Raw genomic sequence first — 22326 nt, 5'->3', positions numbered from 1 at the left:
AGTAGATCAAGGCCCACACTCGATGAGATCCGTCACAGCAGAAGCGTTGCTATTATCTGAAAACCATCCTGTATTGTGATTGGGGAGGGGACCGAGCGTGAAGCGGAAGATTCCAGGGATGACTCTTTGTACATGAAAGTTTTTACAATTATGTGTCACATTAAAAATATATAGCACTCCGACAAAGTAGTAAGATTATAAAACTTTAATAATTTATAAATATATACAAGAAAACAAAAATAGTAATAACATATAAACATTTTTAGGGAAAAACAACGAAGTAGCGGTCGGCTGTGCGAATAGTCCCAACGCAGCACAACGTCCAGATTTCTGGCGTGGGGCGGGTCATCAGTAGCAAACTGTTGTGCGAATAGTTCCAAGGCAGCAGAACGCGCTGAAATCTAGATGACACGAAAGTGATGTCTAGTAAGTTGCCACCCAGCAAATAACGGCGTGGGGCGTCGCGGGGGGTGGGTCTTCAGTAGCAAACTGTTGTGCGAATAGTTCCAAGGCAGCAGAACGATGGCACCAAGGTGATGTCCAGTAAGTTGCCGCACTGGTTTTGGTAATATCTCCAAAAAGTAACAGCTGCCCTGAGCAGTTCTTAGCCATGTTATCCTATGGGAGGTGGATAACATGGCTAAGAGGATTAGCTCGGTAATGCATGAATATCGCTGAGTTTTCAGCGATATTAATGCATTGCGGTCGGTTTTTATCGTATTTGCGATAAACTTTGATAATAGCAAGGTTTATCTGCGATAATTTCTGACGGTAAAAAAATCTTTGCAATGCATCGTTAGGGATAAATATCGCTTAACTTTGGTAATATGCCCCAACGTCTGTTAACGTTCGATTCGAAGGAAATCAGGAAGTGTTGAAAAACATTGTCTGCGCCATCTTGTCTTTTTTCAAATGCCACACTTTTGTCGTGCACGGCAGCCATTTTAGATGCCTTGACCAGACCCACTCTGTGCACGCTGTCGATCCTTAGCATGGCTCCCCACCCTCGCAAGCATCTCCCCCAGGCAGTGGTCACCCCCGCTCTCTGTCTTATGCATGGGTAATAAACCTCCCCCCATCTGCGCTGCTCTTTCCTGAGAATCACACCCTGTGCCCGCCCGACACCTCCCTTTCGCCCTATTCACTACTGCACCCTCTGACACTCCTTTTCCTCTGTGTCCGATTGTCCAGGCTGGTCCTAGGGTATCAGCTAGCCCTGCAGATGTAGTTTATGGCCACAGCTGTAAAGATTCACCCCTCTTCAAAGGAGTTATAGTAGATCAAGGCCCACACTCGATGAGATCCGTCACAGCAGAAGCGTTGCTATTATCTGAAAACCATCCTGTATTGTGATTGGGGAGGGGACCGAGCGTGAAGCGGAAGATTCCAGGGATGACTCTTTGTACATGAAAGTTTTTACAATTATGTGTCACATTAAAAATATATAGCACTCCGACAAAGTAGTAAGATTATAAAACTTTAATAATTTATAAATATATACAAGAAAACAAAAATAGTAATAACATATAAACATTTTTAGGGAAAAACAACGAAGTAGCGGTCGGCTGTGCGAATAGTCCCAACGCAGCACAACGTCCAGATTTCCGGCGTGGGGCGGGTCATCAGTAGCAAACTGTTGTGCGAATAGTTCCAAGGCAGCAGAACGCGCTGAAATCTAGATGACACGAAAGTGATGTCTAGTAAGTTGCCACCCAGCAAATAACGGCGTGGGGCGTCGCGGGGGGTGGGTCTTCAGTAGCAAACTGTTGTGCGAATAGTTCCAAGGCAGCAGAACGATGGCACCAAGGTGATGTCCAGTAAGTTGCCGCACTGGTTTTGGTATCCTACAATGCTGCTCCGAATAACGGCGTGGGGCGCCCCGGGGGAGGCGGCGTGAACGGGCCTCTCCAGGTGGAGTGTCATCTGTTGTAGTGGGGCGCCCCTTTACCGTTTCAGTTGCCATTCCGTCCGTTTTTGGTCCACTGTGTCAAAAGCCGCAATTCAGCTGAGTTGCGCCCACTCTTGCGGTGCAGCGATAGGCGGCTGTCACAGGACTCTCAAAATGGCGGCAGGCTCTTTCCTTTTTGGGCCTGGTCCACTGAAATGGCCCTGGGACACCTTGGAAATCGGACGCTTGTCTGCTAGGTCTTGGACCCCATTCTCGAAAGCGTCCCCTCCGCCTTGAGAATTCATCAAAAGTTTTGGGGGCCCCGACTCCTGCAGGCTTCTGGTGGGGAGCGGCTGCCATGATTGCTCGCGGAATGACTACGACGGAGCTACGAGATGGTGGTGCTCTCATGCTGACGCCAGCTTCAGTCTGAAACATCCAGAAACAAGGTGGGGCTTTCATCGTTTGGAAAAAAAAAAAGTTTTCATCCAATGAAAAGTGTTGTTTTTAGGTCATATGATCAAGCCTTCCATCATTAGGAAACCAAAAGTAAAATGAACCAATGAAAAGTTTTATAAACAAGTCACATGACCTGTTATGCGGCATAGGGTATAAAATGCGGAGAAAATACGTTGGCACGTGAGGCGGCGTCAGTAGCGGACCGATGTGCGAATAGGCCGAAGGCAACACAGCGCGCCAAGATCCGGATGGCACCGAGGTGGTGTCCAGCAAGTTGCAGCACTGGTGTGGCCATCCTACAATGTTGAAAGTCGGCGTGGGGCGCCCCGTTGGCCTGTGAGTTTGCGTCAGTAGCGGACCGATGTGCGAATAGGCCGAAGGCAGCACAACGCGCCAAGATCCGGATGGCACCGAGGTGGTGTCTAGTAAGTTGCCGCACTGGTGTGGCCATCCTACAATGCTGAAAGTCGGCGTGGGGCGCCCTGTTGGCCTGTGAGATGGTGTCAGTAGCGGACTGATGTGTGAATGGGGCCAAAGGCAGCGCAACAATATTTTCTACTATATTTCCGGTGTAGAAGAGACCACAAGGCGCTGAGATGCCAAGATCCGGATGGCACCGAGGTGGTGTGTAGCAAGTTGCCGCACTGGTGTGGCCATCCTACAATGCTGAAAGTCGGCGTGGGGCGCCCTGTTGGCCTGTGAGATGGTGTCAGTAGCGGACTGATGTGCGAATGGGGCCAAAGGCAGCGCAACAATATTTTCTGACTGACACCACAAGGCGCTGAGATGCCAAGATCCGGATGGCACCGAGGTGATGTCTAAGTTGCGGACTGATGTGCGAATGGGGACAAAGGTAGCGTAACAATATTTTCTGTATGGAAGATACCACTAGGCGTTGAGATGCCAAGATTCGGATGGCACCGAGGTGATGTCTAGCAAGTTGCTGCACTGGTGTGGTCATCCTACAATGCTGAAACTCGGCGTGGGTCGCCCCATTAGCCTGTGAGATGGCGTCAGTAGCGGACCGATGTGCGAATAGGCCGAAGGCAGCACAACGCGCCAAGATCCGGATGTCACAGTGGTGGTTTCATAGTTGAGAGGCACTTCATCTGCAGTGGGGCGCCGAGATCCGGATGGCACCGAGGTGATGTCTAGCAAGTTGCTGTACTGGTGTGGTCATCCTACAATGCTGAAAGTCGGCGTGGGGCGCCCCATTAGCCTGTGAGATGGCGTCAGTAGCGGACTGATGTGCGAATGGGGCCAAAGGCAGCACAACGCGCCAAGATCCGGATGGCACCGAGGTGGTGTCCAGCAACTTGCCGCACTGGTGTGGCCATCCTACAATGCTGCGCCGAAAGTCGGCGTGGGGCGCCCCGTTGGCCTGTGAGTTCGCGTCAGTCAGTGGGGGCTGTTTGAGGATCTGACTGCATTGGAAAGCAATGTGATGCTGTGCGTCGCCCCCAAGATGGAGGTTCCTCGGCTGCAGTGGGGCGCCCCTTGGTGTTTCACTCGCTATGCAGCTGAGTTGCGTGCGCACTTGTGGCGAATAGGCCGAAGGCAGCACAACGCGCCGAGATCTGGATGGCACCGAGGTGGTGTCCAGCAATTTGCCGCACTGGTGTGGCCATCCTACAATGCTGCGCCGAAAGTCGGCGTGGGGTGCCCCGTTGGCCTGTGAGGTGGCGTCAGTAGCGGACCGATGTGTGAATAGGCCGGAACCAGCACAAGGCGCCAAGATCCGGATGGCACCGAGGTGGTGTCATAGTTGAGAGTTCTGAGCAGCGCTTGTAACACTGTCTGAAGCTTATTTGCACCTGCTGCAGCTTCACTATTGCCCTGGTGTGGCCTAAGATCGCCCATGACATAGGCGGCCACCTCCCGGGGTCCGGCGGAACTTTTTTCCTTTTCCTTTGTGCATCTTGTCCCACAATCCGTTTGACCTGAAGACACGACCAGGTCCCTGAATGTGTGCAGGGGGACGCTATTGATTGAATCAAAATGGCGGCTTCACACAAAGCTGACTCAAGCGTTGCTGCTGATGCTATACAGAGAAAAACTGGTTTTCAGTTTGTACATTCTTCAGGATTTTTCCATCCAAGGCTGGTTGAGAGTTTGTATAACAATGGCTTCAGATTTTCAACATACTACTCTTCAACATTCTTCCTAAATGTAACAATGTGAGACTCACTAGGAGAACGGTGTAGTGAGGGCCACAAACGGCTGTTTGTCTTTCCTTTCAAAATGCTGCCAACAATATTTTCGGAATGGAAGACAACACAAGGCGCTGAGATTCGGTTGGCACCGAGGTGGTGTCCAGCAAGTTGCCGCACTGGTGTGGCCATCCTACAATGCTGCGCCGAAAGTCGGCGTGGGGTGCCCGAAGGGGGGGGGGGAGGCGGCGCAAACGAGCCTCTCCCGCTTCTCCATGTGGAGGTAGTTCATCTGCAGTGGGGCGCCGAGATCCGGATGGCACCGAGGTGGTGTCTAGCAAGTTGCCGCACTGGTGTGGCCATCCTACAATGCTGCGCCGAAAGACGGCGTGGGGTGCCCGAAGGAAGTGTCCTTATCCAGGGCATTATCGCTGTATCATGTCCTCCACTAAAATGGCCCTGGGACACCTTAGAACTCGGACGCTCGATTTTTTTTTTCCTTTCCTGTACATGCAAAAAAAGGTAAATGCCCGGTACGTTACACGCTTCATCTGCCACGATGAACTCTCCAGAGGAACCGAAAAAAAATATAGTTGTGGTAACTATACCATGCATCGTCATATGGAGAGGTGGCACCAATTAATTATAGTGCTGCATAAAAGAGAGATTTGGAGGAGAACCCCTGACCTGCTAGTACATTCATCAAAGAAGTGGCACTGAGAGCTTCAGAGGCAAGGGAAACGGTCCCAAATTTTTAGAAGAACTTTGGAAAGATTAAAATGACATGTTTAGATTGTGGCAAATTAATTTCATGTGGACAGATGAGTGTTACTCTAATAAATACAGCATATGAACATCATCATAGTCGATGGTTGGTAGAGACATTTTGACTATATCCTGGACCTGCCCGTCCTCGCCCAAAATGGCGCCGGAATAAATGGGACTCGTAACTCCTTGTTGTGTACTGGTTGCAGAACCTTGAAATCACGAGATACGTATGCAGTTTTGAAGCACATGGCGGGCGGGGACGAGAATTGATTGAATATTTCGACATCCCTATTGATATTAAGTTCTGATGTGTTATTGATTACTGTACTGTTGAAAGTTCGAATTAACGTCACCCATGGTACTTGCCCGCAAATGTATATCTAGATAATTTTATTGTAACTGGCCCTGTCGTATTTTAATTATAAAATGTACGTCCACCGATTCCGTAACTGTTAGACACCTTAGTTCTTGCAACCTAATGGCCCGCCCGTTACGTTCCTCTACAGTGTAAATGTCTACTCATCACATACGATTACAGTTTGCTCCGTGGCCGGCCCACGTGGTTATAGGCTCGTATTTGTATAATGAAATTTTCACAATAAAGGTTTTTAAAAGAAAACATGGTAGTAGTATATACATTGGTAAAGTTTGTAATAATAGTCACTGTTTTAGAATCATTAAAAGGCAAGTGAAATAAAGCAGACCAATTACATGAAGGGTAAAAGGTATAATACGAAGGAACGCAGTAAAGATAAATGGTCAAGGGCTGTTGTGTTTTCTATTCCTGCAACATAAAGTGATCGATAAGAATCTCATATTCAGGCGTATCGGCGACTAAGACAGCAGGTCGACCCTCTTTTGCTCAACGGCTCCATCATGGGACGAAGAAACGCTCTTTTTCTCGAAAAAAGAATATATTTTACTTGCAGGACAGTTGTAAAATTTCCGGGAAAGTACATTAGTCTGGAACATTATAACATATATTTAAGAAAAAATAATGTTCGGAAGTAATGAAAAGCGTAATTTTTAGGTCATATGACCAAGCCTTTCATCATTACAATAAGAAAAGTAAAATGAACCAATGAAAAGTTTTATTAACAAGTCACATGACTTGTTATGCTTACGTTACGCGCTGCGCGCCCCGGATGACTTCCGGATGCGCTAACGCGGCGCGTCATATGACGCATTACGCGACAACGCAGGTCCAGAATATAGTCAAAATGTCTCCAACAACCAGCGGTCGGAACACAACCCCTTTCAGCAGGCTAAATAGTTCTGTTAAATGACAACAGAAGGGACAGGCAACAAGAACCATCAGTCAAAGAGGGGAGGGCTAGTTCTTCTCTACCGGGTTACATTGGGGCGCTACCGGAACTGATCGAATTGGTAGTCTACAGTGTTTCTGGATGTTTCAGACTGAAGCTGGGGTTAGCATGAGAGCAGCATCATTTCGTAGCTCCGTCGTGGCCATTCCGCAACCAATCATGGCAGCCGCTCTTTATCGTTATTTTGGGCGGGGTGGGTGGCGGAGCCGAGCTGTTTTGCAGCCATCATTGTGTGGAGTTCAGTTCATCTCACTAGTTTTGTATTTGTCATGAGGGGTTGTTCCTAATGTTTCTATTTTAGCGAGGTCAAAAAGAGATCCCATTAGTGGCCTACTGATTTTGCTCGATTCCTTTTCTTTTTTTTACACGATTTTTCGTTATCTGCAAAGACTAAACAGAGTATTGCGACTCTGTGTTTGTTTGTAAATAGAGAATGAACCAAAGAGAACTAATTCTAAAACAGTAAATACTTGGATAACAATCAATCAAATGGAGAGAGAAGCAGGCACGACGGATTACAACGGGGGCAAAGGCCTGCGTTAACTACCTTTCACTATCTGCAAAGAGAGAGTACTCCTAATAGAAATGAGGGGGGGGGGCACCATTCAAAGCAGATCAGTGTGCATAAACACGAAAATGTTTTCACTTACCACGTACTTGACATTCGACAGCTTATGATATTTGCTATTAAAAAACCATTGAAATTCACTGAAAAAACCATAGGTTATAGACCATATATAGTTAGGAATTAGCATTTACAAAACCTTGAAAATTCACTGAAAAAACCATAGGTTATAGACCATATATAGTTAGGAATTAGCATTTAAAAAACCTTATTTTACTCACACAAAACCATTGAAATTCCATATATAGTTAGTTGCACTAACTATATATTGCGCACCCGCAATCCACTGCTGATCATGTCACATATTACATCATTCATGACATGGTCAGTGACATCACTGATGACATCACTGATGACATCTCAAATGACATCACTGATGACATCACTGATGACATCTCATTTGACATCAATGACCACATCACTGATGATATTATTCATGTGACAATACAATGCATCTCTTCACATTTTAATATAACCTCTGTTTCACCCAGTGTTAAAAACAGAGTATAATTTTTGAAACCATTGACACACCAATACTAGTTACTACATACGTAGTCACTGATTCCTACGTCTACACACACATTCACTCATTCACCCATACAATCATTCATACATACAATCACTCATGTTTACAACACAATCATATGCACTCATACACCTATACAGACACTCACACTCTGCCACTCATCCATGGAGTTACTCACACACCTAGTCAGTCCTGTAAAGAATCAATCACACTTCCATTTTCTACTCTATACAGTTAAACATAGAGCACCTTACGTTTTCAACCATATACTAACACATACTTACTCTCTTATACAATCATTGATACAAGTACACATTGATCTGTACAGAGTCACACACCTCCCATCCAGCCACACACACACTCAGTCTCCCATGCAAATACTTGGGCAATCAATCAATAACCCATATAGTTACTCATATAGCTACTGATCAACACATGCAGCAGTTTACAGAACAACAGACATAATGATGCACAAATTAAGACAGTTTAGTCACTAACCCATGCACTCAGTGAGACACATTTAATCACTCACTCATACATTCAGTCATGCACCTACTAAATCCTTCGTCCAGACACTTATACATCCACTCATTCTTCAATATGTAAGACATATTTTAACTTTACAGAAACATAGTCACTGGATGTTGTCATCAGTGATGTCATCAGTGATGTCATTTGAGATGTCATCAGTGATGTCATCAGTGATGTCACTGACCATGTCATGAATGATGTAATATGTGACATGATCAGCAGTGGATTGCGGGTGCGCAATATATAGTTAGTGCAACTAACTATATATGGAATTTCAATGGTTTTGTGTGAGTAAAATAAGGTTTTTTAAATGCTAATTCCTAACTATATATGGTCTATAACCTATGGTTTTTTCAGTGAATTTTCAAGGTTTTGTAAATGCTAATTCCTAACTATATATGGTCTATAACCTATGGTTTTTTCAGTGATATATATATATATATATATATATATATATATATATATATATATATATATATATATATATATATATATATATATATATATATATATATATATATATTATTTTACTTTTTTGTGACCACCTTTGAAGGCAGACCAGGGGACCCTAGGCCTGTCAGAGCGATCAAACAGTTCCTCAATTGTAATTCTGACTTCACAATTTACTGTCTAATCTGCCCATGTAAGAAACGATATATAGACAGTACGATAAACCCAACCAAAAAGCGTATATTAGAACACATGCGCGCCATTACTAACAAAGATCCGGCGTACCCTTTTGCTCATCATTTTGAAACACACCATCAGAGCAACAGGGATCTCTTGCAATTCTTCTGTATTGATAGACTGGAGAAGCATGAGAGGGGTGGAGACAGAGTCAGAAAACTAAGGGCAATGGAATCCCGCTACATTATTGAGTTACAGAGTATGACCCCAGTGGGACTTAACAACGATGAAGAACTGTAGATACATTTGGAATAAAACTAGCCTGATGTTAAGTATTGGCAATATGAATGAGATAGGAATTTCCTGAGTCACTTCTCTTTTATTCTATTCTGTTTTCTCTCTCTCTAATTCCATCTTTTCTTTTTCCATCTTATCCTTTTTCTCCTATTTAATTTGCATCTGTGCTAAGAGATTGGAAAATGGAAAAATATGAAAAATACAAACTGGACGAGGGTTATGCCCATACAGGGCACAATTATGGAAACAGCTTTAGGAAATGTTGATATTTTTATCATGATTAAGTATATCTTTGTATATACGTACATATGTTTATATCAAAACTGACTCCCTCGAAGAAAGAGCAGAGGCCACACAGGGGAAGTTTCGGAGCCAGCTTTAATCGAAAAACACACATGAAGGCGGATGCATTTCGGCGTCATAGCCTCTTCAGCGCCCGGAGTGTAATCAGGATACAGGTGCAGAATTGCGGGTTTAAAGTACCCGGCCCCGTCCTGATAGGTGTCCCGCTGCTCCTCCCCCAGGTGAGTCACATGCGCTAATACCTTGTGTGGGCCGCCCAGTGGCTGGCGCCTACATGTCCCACAATGCTTGGTTCTTGGCGGGTAGGTATTGCGGGGGTAGAACAGCAGCGTGATGTGCACCAAACTCCAAAAGTCCGTGTGAAAACGAATTCCGCTTTCTCCTCTGGTCCCCACGTTGCAGCAACCTCCAGACATCAGGCATCAATTCAGCGTGGGCAATAGTGTAGGTACACCTCGCCACGGTGCAGTCAGTGACCGCATACTCCGCCCCCTGTTCTCCTGTGCCTGAAGGTGGGCCTTGGCAAATCCAGCAACCTGGAAAAAACGCAAATCCGCCGAAGCAGTGTCCAGCAAACCAGGGCCACTTGAAGCTGCGAGGGCCTCTAAAGCGCAGTACTGGGACCGCGCGGATTAATGTCAAAACTGACTCCCTCGAAGAAAGAGCAGAGGCCACACAGGGGAAGTTTCGGAGCCAGCTTTAATCGAAAAACACACATGAAGGCGGATGCATTTCGGCGTCATAGCCTCTTCAGCGCCCGGAGTGTAATCAGGATACAGGTGCAGAATTGCGGGTTTAAAGTACCCGGCCCCGTCCTGATAGGTGTCCCGCTGCTCCTCCCCCAGGTGAGTCACATGCGCTAATACCTTGTGTGGGCCGCCCAGTGGCTGGCGCCTACATGTCCCACAATGCTTGGTTCTTGGCGGGTAGGTATTGCGGGGGTAGAACAGCAGCGTGATGTGCACCAAACTCCAAAAGTCCGTGTGAAAACGAATTCCGCTTTCTCAACATATGTTTATATATATATCTTTTCTTCCTATGCTGTATGATTGTAGCAAAATACCATATGAAATTATTGTTATTACGACTATCATGATTATTATTTTTGTTTTGTTTTTGCACAAGCACTTTATATAATTTGGTAAACAAATGTTGTTTAAAACACACTACAAGATGGCTGCTATGGATTTTCAGTATTACATTATGCAGAAGTCCGTCTTTTATGTCTATGTGGTTTTAAAATTACTGTGAAGCAGCACTTGTAATTTGACATTAACAAAGCCATGAGGCGAAACGCGTCCGTCAAGCAGCCATCCCCGTAAACTGATTAATAATATCCCGTACGGGGAATTTTTGCGGCTCAAGCGCAACTGTAGCCAGGATGAGTGTTTTGAAAAAGCAGCCACCGAGTGTACAGAGAGGTTTGTGGTGAGAGGATACAGTCCCCATCTCCTCAGAGAGACTCTGAATAAGGTTAGAACTATTCCTCGCTCTAGTCTTTTTTCTAAAAAACCAGCTTCAACCATAGAAGGTAAATTCCGCATGATTACATCTTATTCTGCGGACTCTTACAAATTGCGATCAGTCCTGTCAAAACATTGGCATATTTTAAAATCAGATCTAATCATTGGTTCTGATATACCCAACGTGCCATTAATCACGTACAGGAAGGCGAGATCACTACGTGACCAAGTAGTCCATAGCTATTTGAGACCTATTGACAAACGACAGGGTACTTTAAAGGATGCCAAAGGCTTCTTTCCTTGCGGTAAGTGCAAGGCCTGTCTATCAAGCAAGAGGACATTGAGTTATGAGGTCCCTGGCCACATGGGAGGGAAGAAGATCAGTAAATTTATGTCTTGCCACTCTGACTATGCAGTCTACTGTCTTGTATGCCCTTGCATGTTGAGATATGTAGGCAGCACTATTAATCCTGTCAAGCTGAGGGTATTAGAACACATGCGTGCCATAGTAAATAAGGATTTCACATATCCTGTGGCACGCCACTTTTCCATCAGACACAATAGCGACAGGAACCTTCTAAGATATTTTTGTTTGGACAGAGTTGAAGAAAATCCAAGAGGGGGCAATAGATTGCTGGCATTAAGGAGACTCGAGTCCCGTTACATCATAGATTTAGAGACTAGAGCACCCAAGGGATTGAACATGGGAGAAGAACTGGCCTCACATTTGGGTTGACTAGGATGGGTTAAAGTGCATTGAATCTGTAAAAATACTGTATAAATGATGAAATCATGATTTTGAGATGGATTGTATTTTGGTAGTCTAGTCGTTATGGCTTGGGGTTGGAGATGCCATTTTCATTGATATCTGTTATGTACATTGCTGAAAAAAATGTTGTTACACCTTAAGTTTGGCAGTCCTAAGGGGCTGTACAGATGAAGAAGGATCTCGCACAGCTGATTTGATCAAGGAAGTAGTCTGTTGTAAAGGATTGTAGTGTGCAATAAGGGGAAACACTGTCTGGCCAAGCAGTGTAACAACGTGAACACTAGAGAGTAGCTCTCCCGCCTAGGGAGAGAACGCCCCTATGCACAACTGTTAGGGGACCAATAGGTCTGATTCAATACGTCCAATTTTTCAACAAAACGATGTCCAAATCGGAGATGTTTTCACATTTTCAATATTTATTGGATGCAGCTTTAAAGGATGCGATCATGTATATGCTGTATGTCAAGCATGGTGATCCAAAGCCATATATATAGTTCAAGGAGTGTTCATTATCACACTACCCAATGCATTTCGGGCGGAGCCCGTCGTCAGGGGGTTACTCTACAACAAAAACAAAATAACCAGCTGTAGTCATATGGTAAAGAAATAATAACGTTCAAAAACAGGAAACGTGATGCATGCAGCGTGGTGAGTAACGGTAATGAGTGATCAAGCGAGAAAATTAGGGAGTCACAAACTTCGAAGAAATAAACCCCAGTGTCTCCACGTGGTGAAATAATGTAAACCGTAAAGATTCGTGCCTGAAACAGAAAAAGTCTTCACCCAGTGTCCGTCCGATTATATAAACAAAGTCCTACAGTGTCTAACCTCCAGCGGGTTTTCCCACGTGAACGTGCATCTAAAGGAGCGTAACTCGATTACAAGTGCCCGAAGGCGTGCGTCCCGGGACCGGGTACTTACTTGTGTGATAATATCCGGCAGACTCGTGAGAGTTCCGTGAAGGTGCTAGCGCGGTGTGCTACGCTGGGAGGACAAGTAGTATGTGCTGGAAAGTGAGAAAGGACTAAACGGCCCGAAGGGTCGGAGTGAAAAGAAAAGCGTGAGCGCCATGATGTAGAGGATGAAGTAACAGTCAGAACAGATAGAAACATAGGGAGGATCATCAAATGTCAAAATAATATTAAAGTGAACCATTGTGAAAACAGAAGCATAAGCTCATAAATAACACAAAAATTCAATGCGGTCATTGAGCCCCAAGGGCGCCATCGTGGAGAGATAACGAATCCAAAAGTTCTCTCTTTTAAGTAGCAGGTTCTTATTGTTCACGGTGATAGGTACTTGTTCCAGAATCTGATATTTCAGTTGTGCCACTGAGTGTCTATTTTCCAGAAAGTGGGTGGCAACCGTAGATTTTAAATTCCCAGTGCGAATGTTGCTCTTATGTTCTAAGATCCTGATGCGGATCTTGCGTTCGGTGTGTCCCACATAGCATTTGCCACACGGGCATTTCAGTACATAAATGACATTTTTGCTATTGCATGTAGCATTGACTCTTAATTTTATGGGGTTGCCTTTCATCGGATGGTTGATCTGGTTGCCTGTGATACAATTATTGCAATTGCTGCAATTGTGACATGGTTTGAGACCAGTGTATATGACATTCGATTTGGGTCCACTGGTGTTATTCAAAGCTTCTTTAATATTCTTGCCCCTGGTAAATGCAAAGATGGGTGTTTCATTGAATATGCCATTGAAATCAGCTTCCATGGTCAAAATGGGCCAATGTTTCCGGATGATTTTTTGGAATTGTGTCGATGCTTTGGAAAACTTAGAAACAACCACTAGTCGATCGGATGGAGTCTTTTGTCTGGGGAGGAGCAAGGATGCTCTGGTACATTTCTCACTTCTTTCCATGGCTAAGTCCAATATAGGTGTGGGGTAACCACGTGCTTTTAACCGTTCCAAGACTGTTTGGATTTGAACTTTACTCTCAGTGGGTTTAGACACAATTCTTTTAACCCGTAGAATCTGCGCATAAGGTAAGTTGTTTTTTAATCCCATGCGGTGGAAGCTCTGATAGTGGAGGGTTGAGTTTCTGTCGGTTGGTTTCCTGAAGATCGACGTGGACCAATCTCCCGGTTCTCTTAGTATTTTCACGTCCAAATAATGGGCGCAGGATGTGCTATAATCCCATGTGAATTGTATCCGTGGTGTAACCTGATTCCAGGTGCTAAGAAAGGTGGCTAAGGTTTCAGCAGTGCCTGCCCATAAAAGAAAAATGTCATCAATGTATCTTAAGTATAATCGGCCGTTTTCCTGCCAATTTGTAGTGCTTAAGATGTGGGTTTCTTCAAATACTCGCATGAAAATGTTAGCGTAGCAAGGAGCCGCCGAATTTCCCATGGCCGTACCTGTAAGCTGTAAATACCATTGGTCAAAGATAGTAAAATAACTGTGGTATAGTGTGAACAGAGTGAGTTCCATCAGGAATACTTTCAAATCATGATCAATGTTGGATTGAGCCAGTGTTTCTTCAATGGCTTCTATCCCTCCATCATGAGGGATCGAAGTGTATAAGGAACTGACGTCCACAGTACACATGATGAGGTTAGCGTCTTTGAGATGGGTCATAACAGGTTCCAATTTTAGTAGGAAATCGGTGGTGTCTTTGACATATGAGTTAGATGTAGTCACAAATGGTTGAAAGTACTTGTCAAGGAATTTCCCCACGTTCTCATGGATGCTGGTTCTAGTCGACACGATGGGTCGAAAAGGGGGATTGGTAGGGTGTTTATGGAGTTTAGGCAACATGTACAATGTCGGAGGTTTGGGATAGGTGGGTGTTAGATACCTCTTCGTTCTCTCATTGATGGTCCCATTCTCGAAGGCTTTGTTAATGATGGTAATCAAATCCTTGGTGTATTCCGGGGTGGGGTCACCCGGAAGTATCCCATACGTGTTGGTGTCCCCAATGTGTTCAATGACCTTTTGTTCATAAAAGGAGGTGTCCATGATGACCAGGGCACCCCCTTTGTCAGCGTTGTGACAAATGATGTTGGGGTTGTCCGCGATTTTTTGCAGGATGTTTCTCTCCTTGCGAGTCAAGTTACTTCGTGTTGCAGGTTGTAAGAAAGGTAACTTCAATATATCTTGCTTCACCAGGTTCTCGAAGGTATCGATGATTTTATGGCTTTGTGGGGCCAAAAATGTACTGTGAGGTCGTAAGCCTCTAAGCATATCTTCCTCCTGAATGGTATTCGGACAGATATTTTGGAAGTAATGTTTCAGACGCATGTTGCGAATTAATTTAAATGTGCTCACTTCGAGCTCCAATGTGTTGGTGCCCGTGGTGGGAACGAAGGACTGGCCTTTCTGAAGAGTGTTGATTTCTTCCTTTGACAAGATTGTGGAGGATATATTGATGACCAGGTTCTCGTCAGTGATCAACGTCTTCCTTTCGGTTTCTTGTTTTTTGCTGGTGGAGTTTTTTCTCGTTCCTCGACGGGTTTTTCCCTTCCGGGATCTTTTTGTAGGCTGGTACCTGACTCTAAAAAAGGGACCGCGGGGTCAGTAGAGGTGCTTGGAGTCTGGACATCGGGGTCTGGTCTGGCCGGTGTAGGCCTTGTTCTTTGGTCTTCTTCAGAAGATGAGGTTTCGTTAGCGGAATAAGGATTATAAGGTTTATTGGTGCGGCGGCGGGCGTATACCTCGGCCCAGGTGTAAACCTCGCCGAGTTTATAATCGATTGTGTCTCGCTTAAACTTTCTCAATTTTCTCTCCTGTGTTTCCCGTACATGTTTGTCTAATTGTATATCTATGTCATCTAACATTTTGTCAAGTTCTTCTTTGGTCAGGGCATCGTTGAGTTCCTTTCTCACGCTAGTGATTTCTTGGGTGAGTTCTCACCACGCTGCATGCATCACGTTTCCTGTTTTTGAACGTTATTATTTCTTTACCATATGACTACAGCTGGTTATTTTGTTTTTGTTGTAGAGTAACCCCCTGACGACGGGCTCCGCCCGAAATGCATTGGGTAGTGTGATAATGAACACTCCTTGAACTATATATATGGCTTTGGATCACCATGCTTGACATACAGCATATACATGATCGCATCCTTTAAAGCTGCATCCAATAAATATTGAAAATGTGAAAACATCTCCGATTTGGACATCGTTTTGTTGAAAAATTGGACGTATTGAATCAGACCTATTGGTCCCCTAACAGTTGTGCATAGGGGCGTTCTCTCCCTAGGCGGGAGAGCTACTCTCTAGTCCTAAGGGGCTGCCATTGCCGGTCAACGGCAAGATTTGCCTGATGTTTCTATGTCTCAATCATGACTTGATTCGTAGGCTGGAGTTGTGTTTGAGTCATCCTAGCCACATTATTTGGATACAAATGGTCTCCAGATCTAAAAGCAATGTGGGTGATTACTAAGATGATGATTATGCCGATACACGGCTCAATTGACGGTGTAATGTATTAATCAGGAATGTTTTGAAATTATTGTATTTGTACATTCAAAGATGGCGCCCATGATGGGCTTTGCTTAGTCCTTCGTTTGTGTCTATTGTAATGACGGACATAGATAAGGACATAGTATTCAGTTTCTCAGATGTAAATACTGACGAGGGGAGTTCTCTCCCGAAACGCGTCTATCTGAATAAATCTACCCCCTGCCAGAAGTAACTGCCGTGCTTGTGAGTGCTATTTTCCTGAAACAACCCGGCTGGGTATACTTTGGGATTTTGGAGCTGTTATTTTTACTGCGGACACCAACGCGGTTCGAAGCACCCGCTTTTGAGAGTGACTCGTTTTTTGGTGTGAAAGGGAGCGTTATATATATATATATATATATATATATATATATATATATATATATATATACAAAAGTGATGGGTGGTTAACAACAGAACACAGAAAAAGTACAATTCACAGTGCACGCAGGCAACTGCAAATAGCCTGTCTGCATTTACAGTAGATAACCAAATTATTATCCATAAAGTAGAGGTGGGTGCATGAATCAGTCCGCTTCCTCTACAAGGGTACTAGCTCAGTAAAGGCTGGAGTAATGAGGTTGTCGACGTTTTGACGTCAAAGGGGGGGGGGGGTAAATCGGAAACTCACATGAGGGTATTCATCAGGACAACACAAGGAATGGGATAACCTGTGAGGGGATAATAACAGTTAAAAACCATGGTGAATTTTGTTTTTATAAAACGTTCGCTCTCTCCTACACGTGTACCAAGTCACCTGAAGTTGTACTCAGTCCGTCCTAAGGTTGGACGAATAAAATGTATTGCCAGCGAAGGCTCGGGGGCGCCTCGTCTTCCGTGAATGTATCTACTGTGTCTGTGAAAGTGAAAAATTACTAGTAAATATAGCTTCCCCTAAGGATCAGAAAAACGAGTGACGTTGCACAAAAGTTTGCTCACCTTTACGTAAATTCGGTAGATTTATGGAATGTGGCATAAAAATATATATATATTTTTTTAAGGTCAGGGCTGTAAAAGAGCCAAAGGACAATTTATGGGCCAATATACAAAATATCATAAACCCATACATGTCAGTCTATTCAAGTGAAGGGTATGGGTACTCACTGAGAAAGTAGAGTAAATCAGTCAATTTCAAGGCAGGAGAGCCTCGAGTGTTAATCCTCAAATGAGTTGTGGATGATATTGTCAAGGTAAAGTATTTCAATTGTAAATCCTGAAAAAAGGATAGAATGCCTTAGAACCTTCCCTGGCAATACATTTTATTTGTCTAACCTCAGGACGGATTGTGTACAACTCCAGGTGAGTTGGTGCACGTGTAGGAGAGCTCAAAATGTTTTTTTAAAACAACACACAGCATGGTTTTTAACTGGTAATGTCCCCTCACAGGTTGCCTCCTTCCTTGTTTTGTCCTTATGAAGACCTGCATGCAAAATTCCGTGGAACACCCAACACAAAAGTAACATCCAGTTTCCTGGACTTAGGAATGGTGGTAGCCAAGAGGCTGATATCCAAAAGATGGAAAGCACCAGTCCCACATGCACATGCACAGGCCTGGCGTAACTCATTGCTAGAATGGGCCAAGGCGAAAAGTCTTGCCATCAGGCACGAAGAAACCCTGGGTCTGCGTCAGGTTAGCACTGCAACATATTGGGACCCGCTCTTGGCTGAGCTGCAGCAGAGTGTGGATGGGGCCATAGGGGACTCCTCTGCTGAGTAGTCCATAGGTAAACACCACGAACGCATGCCAGAACCGCGTATACACTACAACACTTTGCTAGCAATTATACACTGTTTGGTTCAGCGCTTACGCATGCACCAAAGTGGAGAGGTAACGAGCAGTCAATAGACATAGAAGCAACACACAAAACTTATGTAGAGAAGTGGGGGGTACTACAGGCTGAGCAAATGTTTCAAGAGTTCTTTTTTTCTTTGTTAATCTATTAATACAAATCAGACACTTGCACTAACCTGTATTCTTTTCTCTTCTGTATTTAAACAAAACCAACTGCAATCAGAAGTTGGTAAACAATAATAAGTATTGACTAAAGGATGGTAACGTTTCTACACTAATAGCACCTGTCAAGACATGCCGGGTAAAAGTGCAAAGCATTAGGATCAAAATAGTGGCTATATTGTTACCTGAAGTGTACCTGTGAGTCACTAATGTATATGTAAAATACGAAATGTATTGACCAAAAGAACAACCAAGTCTGTACATGCAAATTCTGAGAAAACTGCAAAATTCAAAAAAGAAGATTTTAAAAAAAATGAAGACCCGCATGCAAAGTTCTGATTGCCCCTCCCCCTTTGACATCAAAACATCAACAAACTGCAAAATTCAAAAAAGTAGATTTAAAAAAAAAAAATGAAGACCCGCATGCAAAGTTCTGATTGCCCGTCCCCCCTTTGACATCAAAACATCAACAACCTAATTACTCCAGCCTGCACTGAACTAGTACCCTTGTAGAGGAAGCGGATTGATTCATGCACCCACCTCTACTTTATGGATGATAATTTGGGTATTTACCATAACTACAGACAGGCTATGTGAAGTTCCCTGCGTGCACTGCAAATTGTACTTTAGCTGTTTATTGTTGAAATATTTTCAACCACCCATCACTTTGCACAAGCACTTTTTCTCGCACTTTTTTAAAATTATTATGGATCAACCATTGTATTTAAAACTATATGTATATATTACCAACCTTTGATACAATTTGAATTGCTTGCATATATTTTGCCTCCGTTGCATTTTTCCATACTCCCTCCCCTTCCCCCCCTATTTGTTGTGTTGATCACTTTGTAGGATAGAGATACTATAATTGAATTGGTATACTCTGTAGAAATGTGTTTCTCCACCTTTCGATTCTCCGTTAGGACCATTTTGAAGTTTGAATCAGATTGGTCTTTGGCATTATATGTTCATGGAATTTATTTCATCATGCTGATTTCCTGCCCACTCTTTTCATGCATCATGCCGCTAGGAGTAAATATGGCGCTGTGCTGATATGCAATTATTTCTCTTCTCTTGTTTCACTGTAGCGTTTGTAAAGAGACTAAAAGCTAAAAATCATCCAGCTGTAAAACAAGCCATTACAAAGTTTCATCTCTCTGAGCTGAAGCCTTCCATTATAGGCAACAACTTGTAAATTAAAGCTCCAATGAAACCTACTGAGAATTCGTAAAACCATATCACCATAAGATATTGGCAGTTTTAATAGAATTGGCTTAGAATTCTCTTCAAGAAGAAGTCACAATTGTAGAAATCTTCAAATTATATCACCAGCCGAAAATCTTTGTGTTTAGCAACCCGAAACTGACTCCCATGTTGATGTTTGATGTTATCATCAGCAATGCCAGTCTGCTCACATCCCTTACAACAGTACAAGAATATTTTTTTTTAGCGAAAGTTGGTATAATTGGTTAAACTGCAATAGAATTAGAGGCACATATGAGATGCAGCACAAACCCACTAAAAATGTATCAACATCAGTGCAGAAAACCCATGGGAACAAACAGATGAGCAACTATATCTTGCATCAATGTATGAAAAAATACACATTTAATTAGATTGTATTAAAAATGTTACCAAATGTTGATTAATTTAACAGCGTACTTAACAGACATATTGTGTTAAGGGAAAATTTAAACATTCTACACTTTTTACGAGGTGCGGCTCTCAAGTGCCTCTCTTGCAGAGGTATAGTGCTCAAGAGGCTCTAGTGAAAGTCAGTCATTCTTGTACAATAGGTTGCATTATGTCAGTAATGAGAGAATGCCACAATGAATTTGCCAAGTCAGAGGAGCATCTCTTATGTTGTCATTGCCAAGTTCACATCATTCCACAGGCGGAAAGAATTATGCAACTATGGAATCTACTTTTCATACCACAATACAAAATGATCATCACAATGTGAACAAACTGGAGAACCAAGGCAGAGGCGTTCTAAAAATAGGACACCGCTTCTGGCAAATCTGTTCTACAATCTCACTCTCAAAAGTAACATTTGCCAATGTGCTGCTTAAGAAATACCCACAGCACCTGTAACGAATGGCTGGTTTGTTAAGTGTGTTCATAGCAGCAAGTCAAACTGTGCACTTGCCAAACAGAACAAATCCAAAGCAGAAGCAATTATTTAAAAATATATATCCTCTTGAAAGTGCTGACCAGTGGCGTGTTCTACATTTTACTCACATGTATATTTAATAAAACAAGCAATACTCTCACATAATCACATTGTAAGGGTAAAACAGTACTTCTAGCTCAGAAGTAGAATATGTAATAAAAACATGAAAAAAGTATAAATCAGTAAGGTGAATATTTATAGGAAGAATAGGCACATGTAAGCTTGAATAGAGAAATGTAAGGCATGCAGTTGATAACAATTTACCGAGCTATAAATCATTTTGACAACGCAAGATCACCCACCTGCAAGGGACCCTTTTCTGCCAGCATTAACTCGTGCCATCACATCACTGAGTGTAAGGTCATCAATGGCAAGGTCAGGATGATCCTGACAAAAAAATTTTTTTTCAAAAGAATAAAGGGGAATGGTAAAATATAGAATAATACATTTTCTATGCATTCAAACAAAACAATTTAAAATAACATTTCAGATGGAAGTACCAAACCATTTGCCGGAGGATGGACCAGTGCAAAGTGCATTTTGTCTAGTCTTGACAACATCTGTATAAAAAACGCTATGCTTAATTTTAAGACTTTGCTTAAGGTTCAGAAGGATAATGTTACTTACCCAGTAAACGTCGGTTCTTGGCATGTAGAGCTGTAGATTCACATGCTTTGCATAATCCTGCCATCTGGTGTTGGGTCCAGATGTTTACAAGTTTTTTTTTTCTAAGAAGTCTTTCCTAGCCACGAGGTCAGGTAACTCTTCCTTTCAGTCACAGTGAGCATGGTCATCGACTTCATTGTTAGGTTGTTTTCCCACAAGAGGGTGAGAATGGAGTAATTAAGTGTAGTATAGAGATGTCCATGCGTATAAATGTATAATGAAGAACTGCAACAACTACAGGTACCCGGGGAGGCGGGTGGGCGGACGTGAATATACAGCTCCAAATGCCAAGAACAGATGCTTAATGGGTAAGTAACATTATCCGTTTGAGGCATATGTGCTGTAGATACACATGCTTTGCATAGACTAGAAAGCAGTAAACTCCCAACGCGGTGGCTAACCTGTAGATGTTGCAGTTGTTTGAAATAGTGTTTTAAGTACTGCTTGGCCTGCATTAGCTTGTTGACGTGCTAACACATCTACACAATAGTGTGTGGTAAATGCGTGTAGTGTAGACCATGGAGCTGCCTTACATATGTCAGCTAGAGGAATGTTACTTAAAAAAGCCACAGAAGCCACTATTTTGTGAGCTAAATGCGCCCTGAGAGGTATGGATAAAGTTCTTTTAGCTTCAGTGTAGCATGGTAGAATGCATTTAACAATCCAGCTTGCATTGCCAGATTTAGAGATGGGATTGCCTTTGTGAGCAGAAACAAATACAACAAATAGTTGTTTTGTTTTGAGAAAGTCTTTTGTTCTATCTATGCAGTACAACACAGCTCTTTTAACGTCCAGCGTGTGACGAGCGTGTTCTGCTACAGACTCAGGTTGAGGAAAAAAGACTGGTAACTCAACCAATTGGTTTATATGAAAAGCATAAATCACTTTAGGAAGGAATTTAGGGTTGGGGCGTAGAACTACCTGGTCTTTGTGTAGCTGAAAGAATGGTTCGTCTAAGGTTAATGCCTGTAGCTCACAAACACTCCGCAGTGATGTGATTGCAATGAGGAAAACAACCTTCCATGATAGGAATTCCATGGGGCACTTGTGCAATGGTTCAAAAGGTGGATCCATCAGTCTTGTGAGAACAATGTTGAGATTCCAAACAGAAGCAGGAGGAATCCTTGGTGGTATTACTCTTTTCAACCCCTCCATGAAAGCTTGGATTACTAGAACTCTGAATAGTGACAGATGTTGCCTGTGTTGCAAATACGCAGCTACTACTGCAAGACGCATACAAATAGCTGTATAAGGCAGTCCAGTTTGCTTTAAGTGTAACAGGTAACACATAATGCTTTGTATAGAAGCATCTAAAGGATTAATTTTGTTGTTGTAGCTGTATACA

At 43.2% G+C, this 22326-nt stretch overlaps 1 protein-coding gene across 3 annotated transcripts in view; it reads right to left on the bottom strand.

Annotated features, from left to right (window-relative positions):
• The window catches only part of NFRKB (nuclear factor related to kappaB binding protein), a 1053863-nt gene that overhangs the window by 770381 nt on the left and 261156 nt on the right, over window positions 1-22326 (bottom strand). For all 3 annotated transcript variants that reach the window (XM_078681973.1, XM_078681971.1, XM_078681974.1), the window contains exon 8: window positions 20618-20702. In XM_078681973.1, coding sequence (XP_078538099.1) covers window positions 20618-20702 — 85 coding nt within the window. The remainder of the gene's footprint in view (window positions 1-20617; window positions 20703-22326) is intronic.

This window comes from Lissotriton helveticus, chromosome 3_1 (genome assembly GCF_964261635.1).
Source record: "Lissotriton helveticus chromosome 3_1, aLisHel1.1, whole genome shotgun sequence".
Lineage (NCBI taxonomy): Eukaryota > Metazoa > Chordata > Amphibia > Caudata > Salamandridae > Lissotriton > Lissotriton helveticus.
This window is presented reverse-complemented; position numbering and strand designations above follow the sequence as displayed.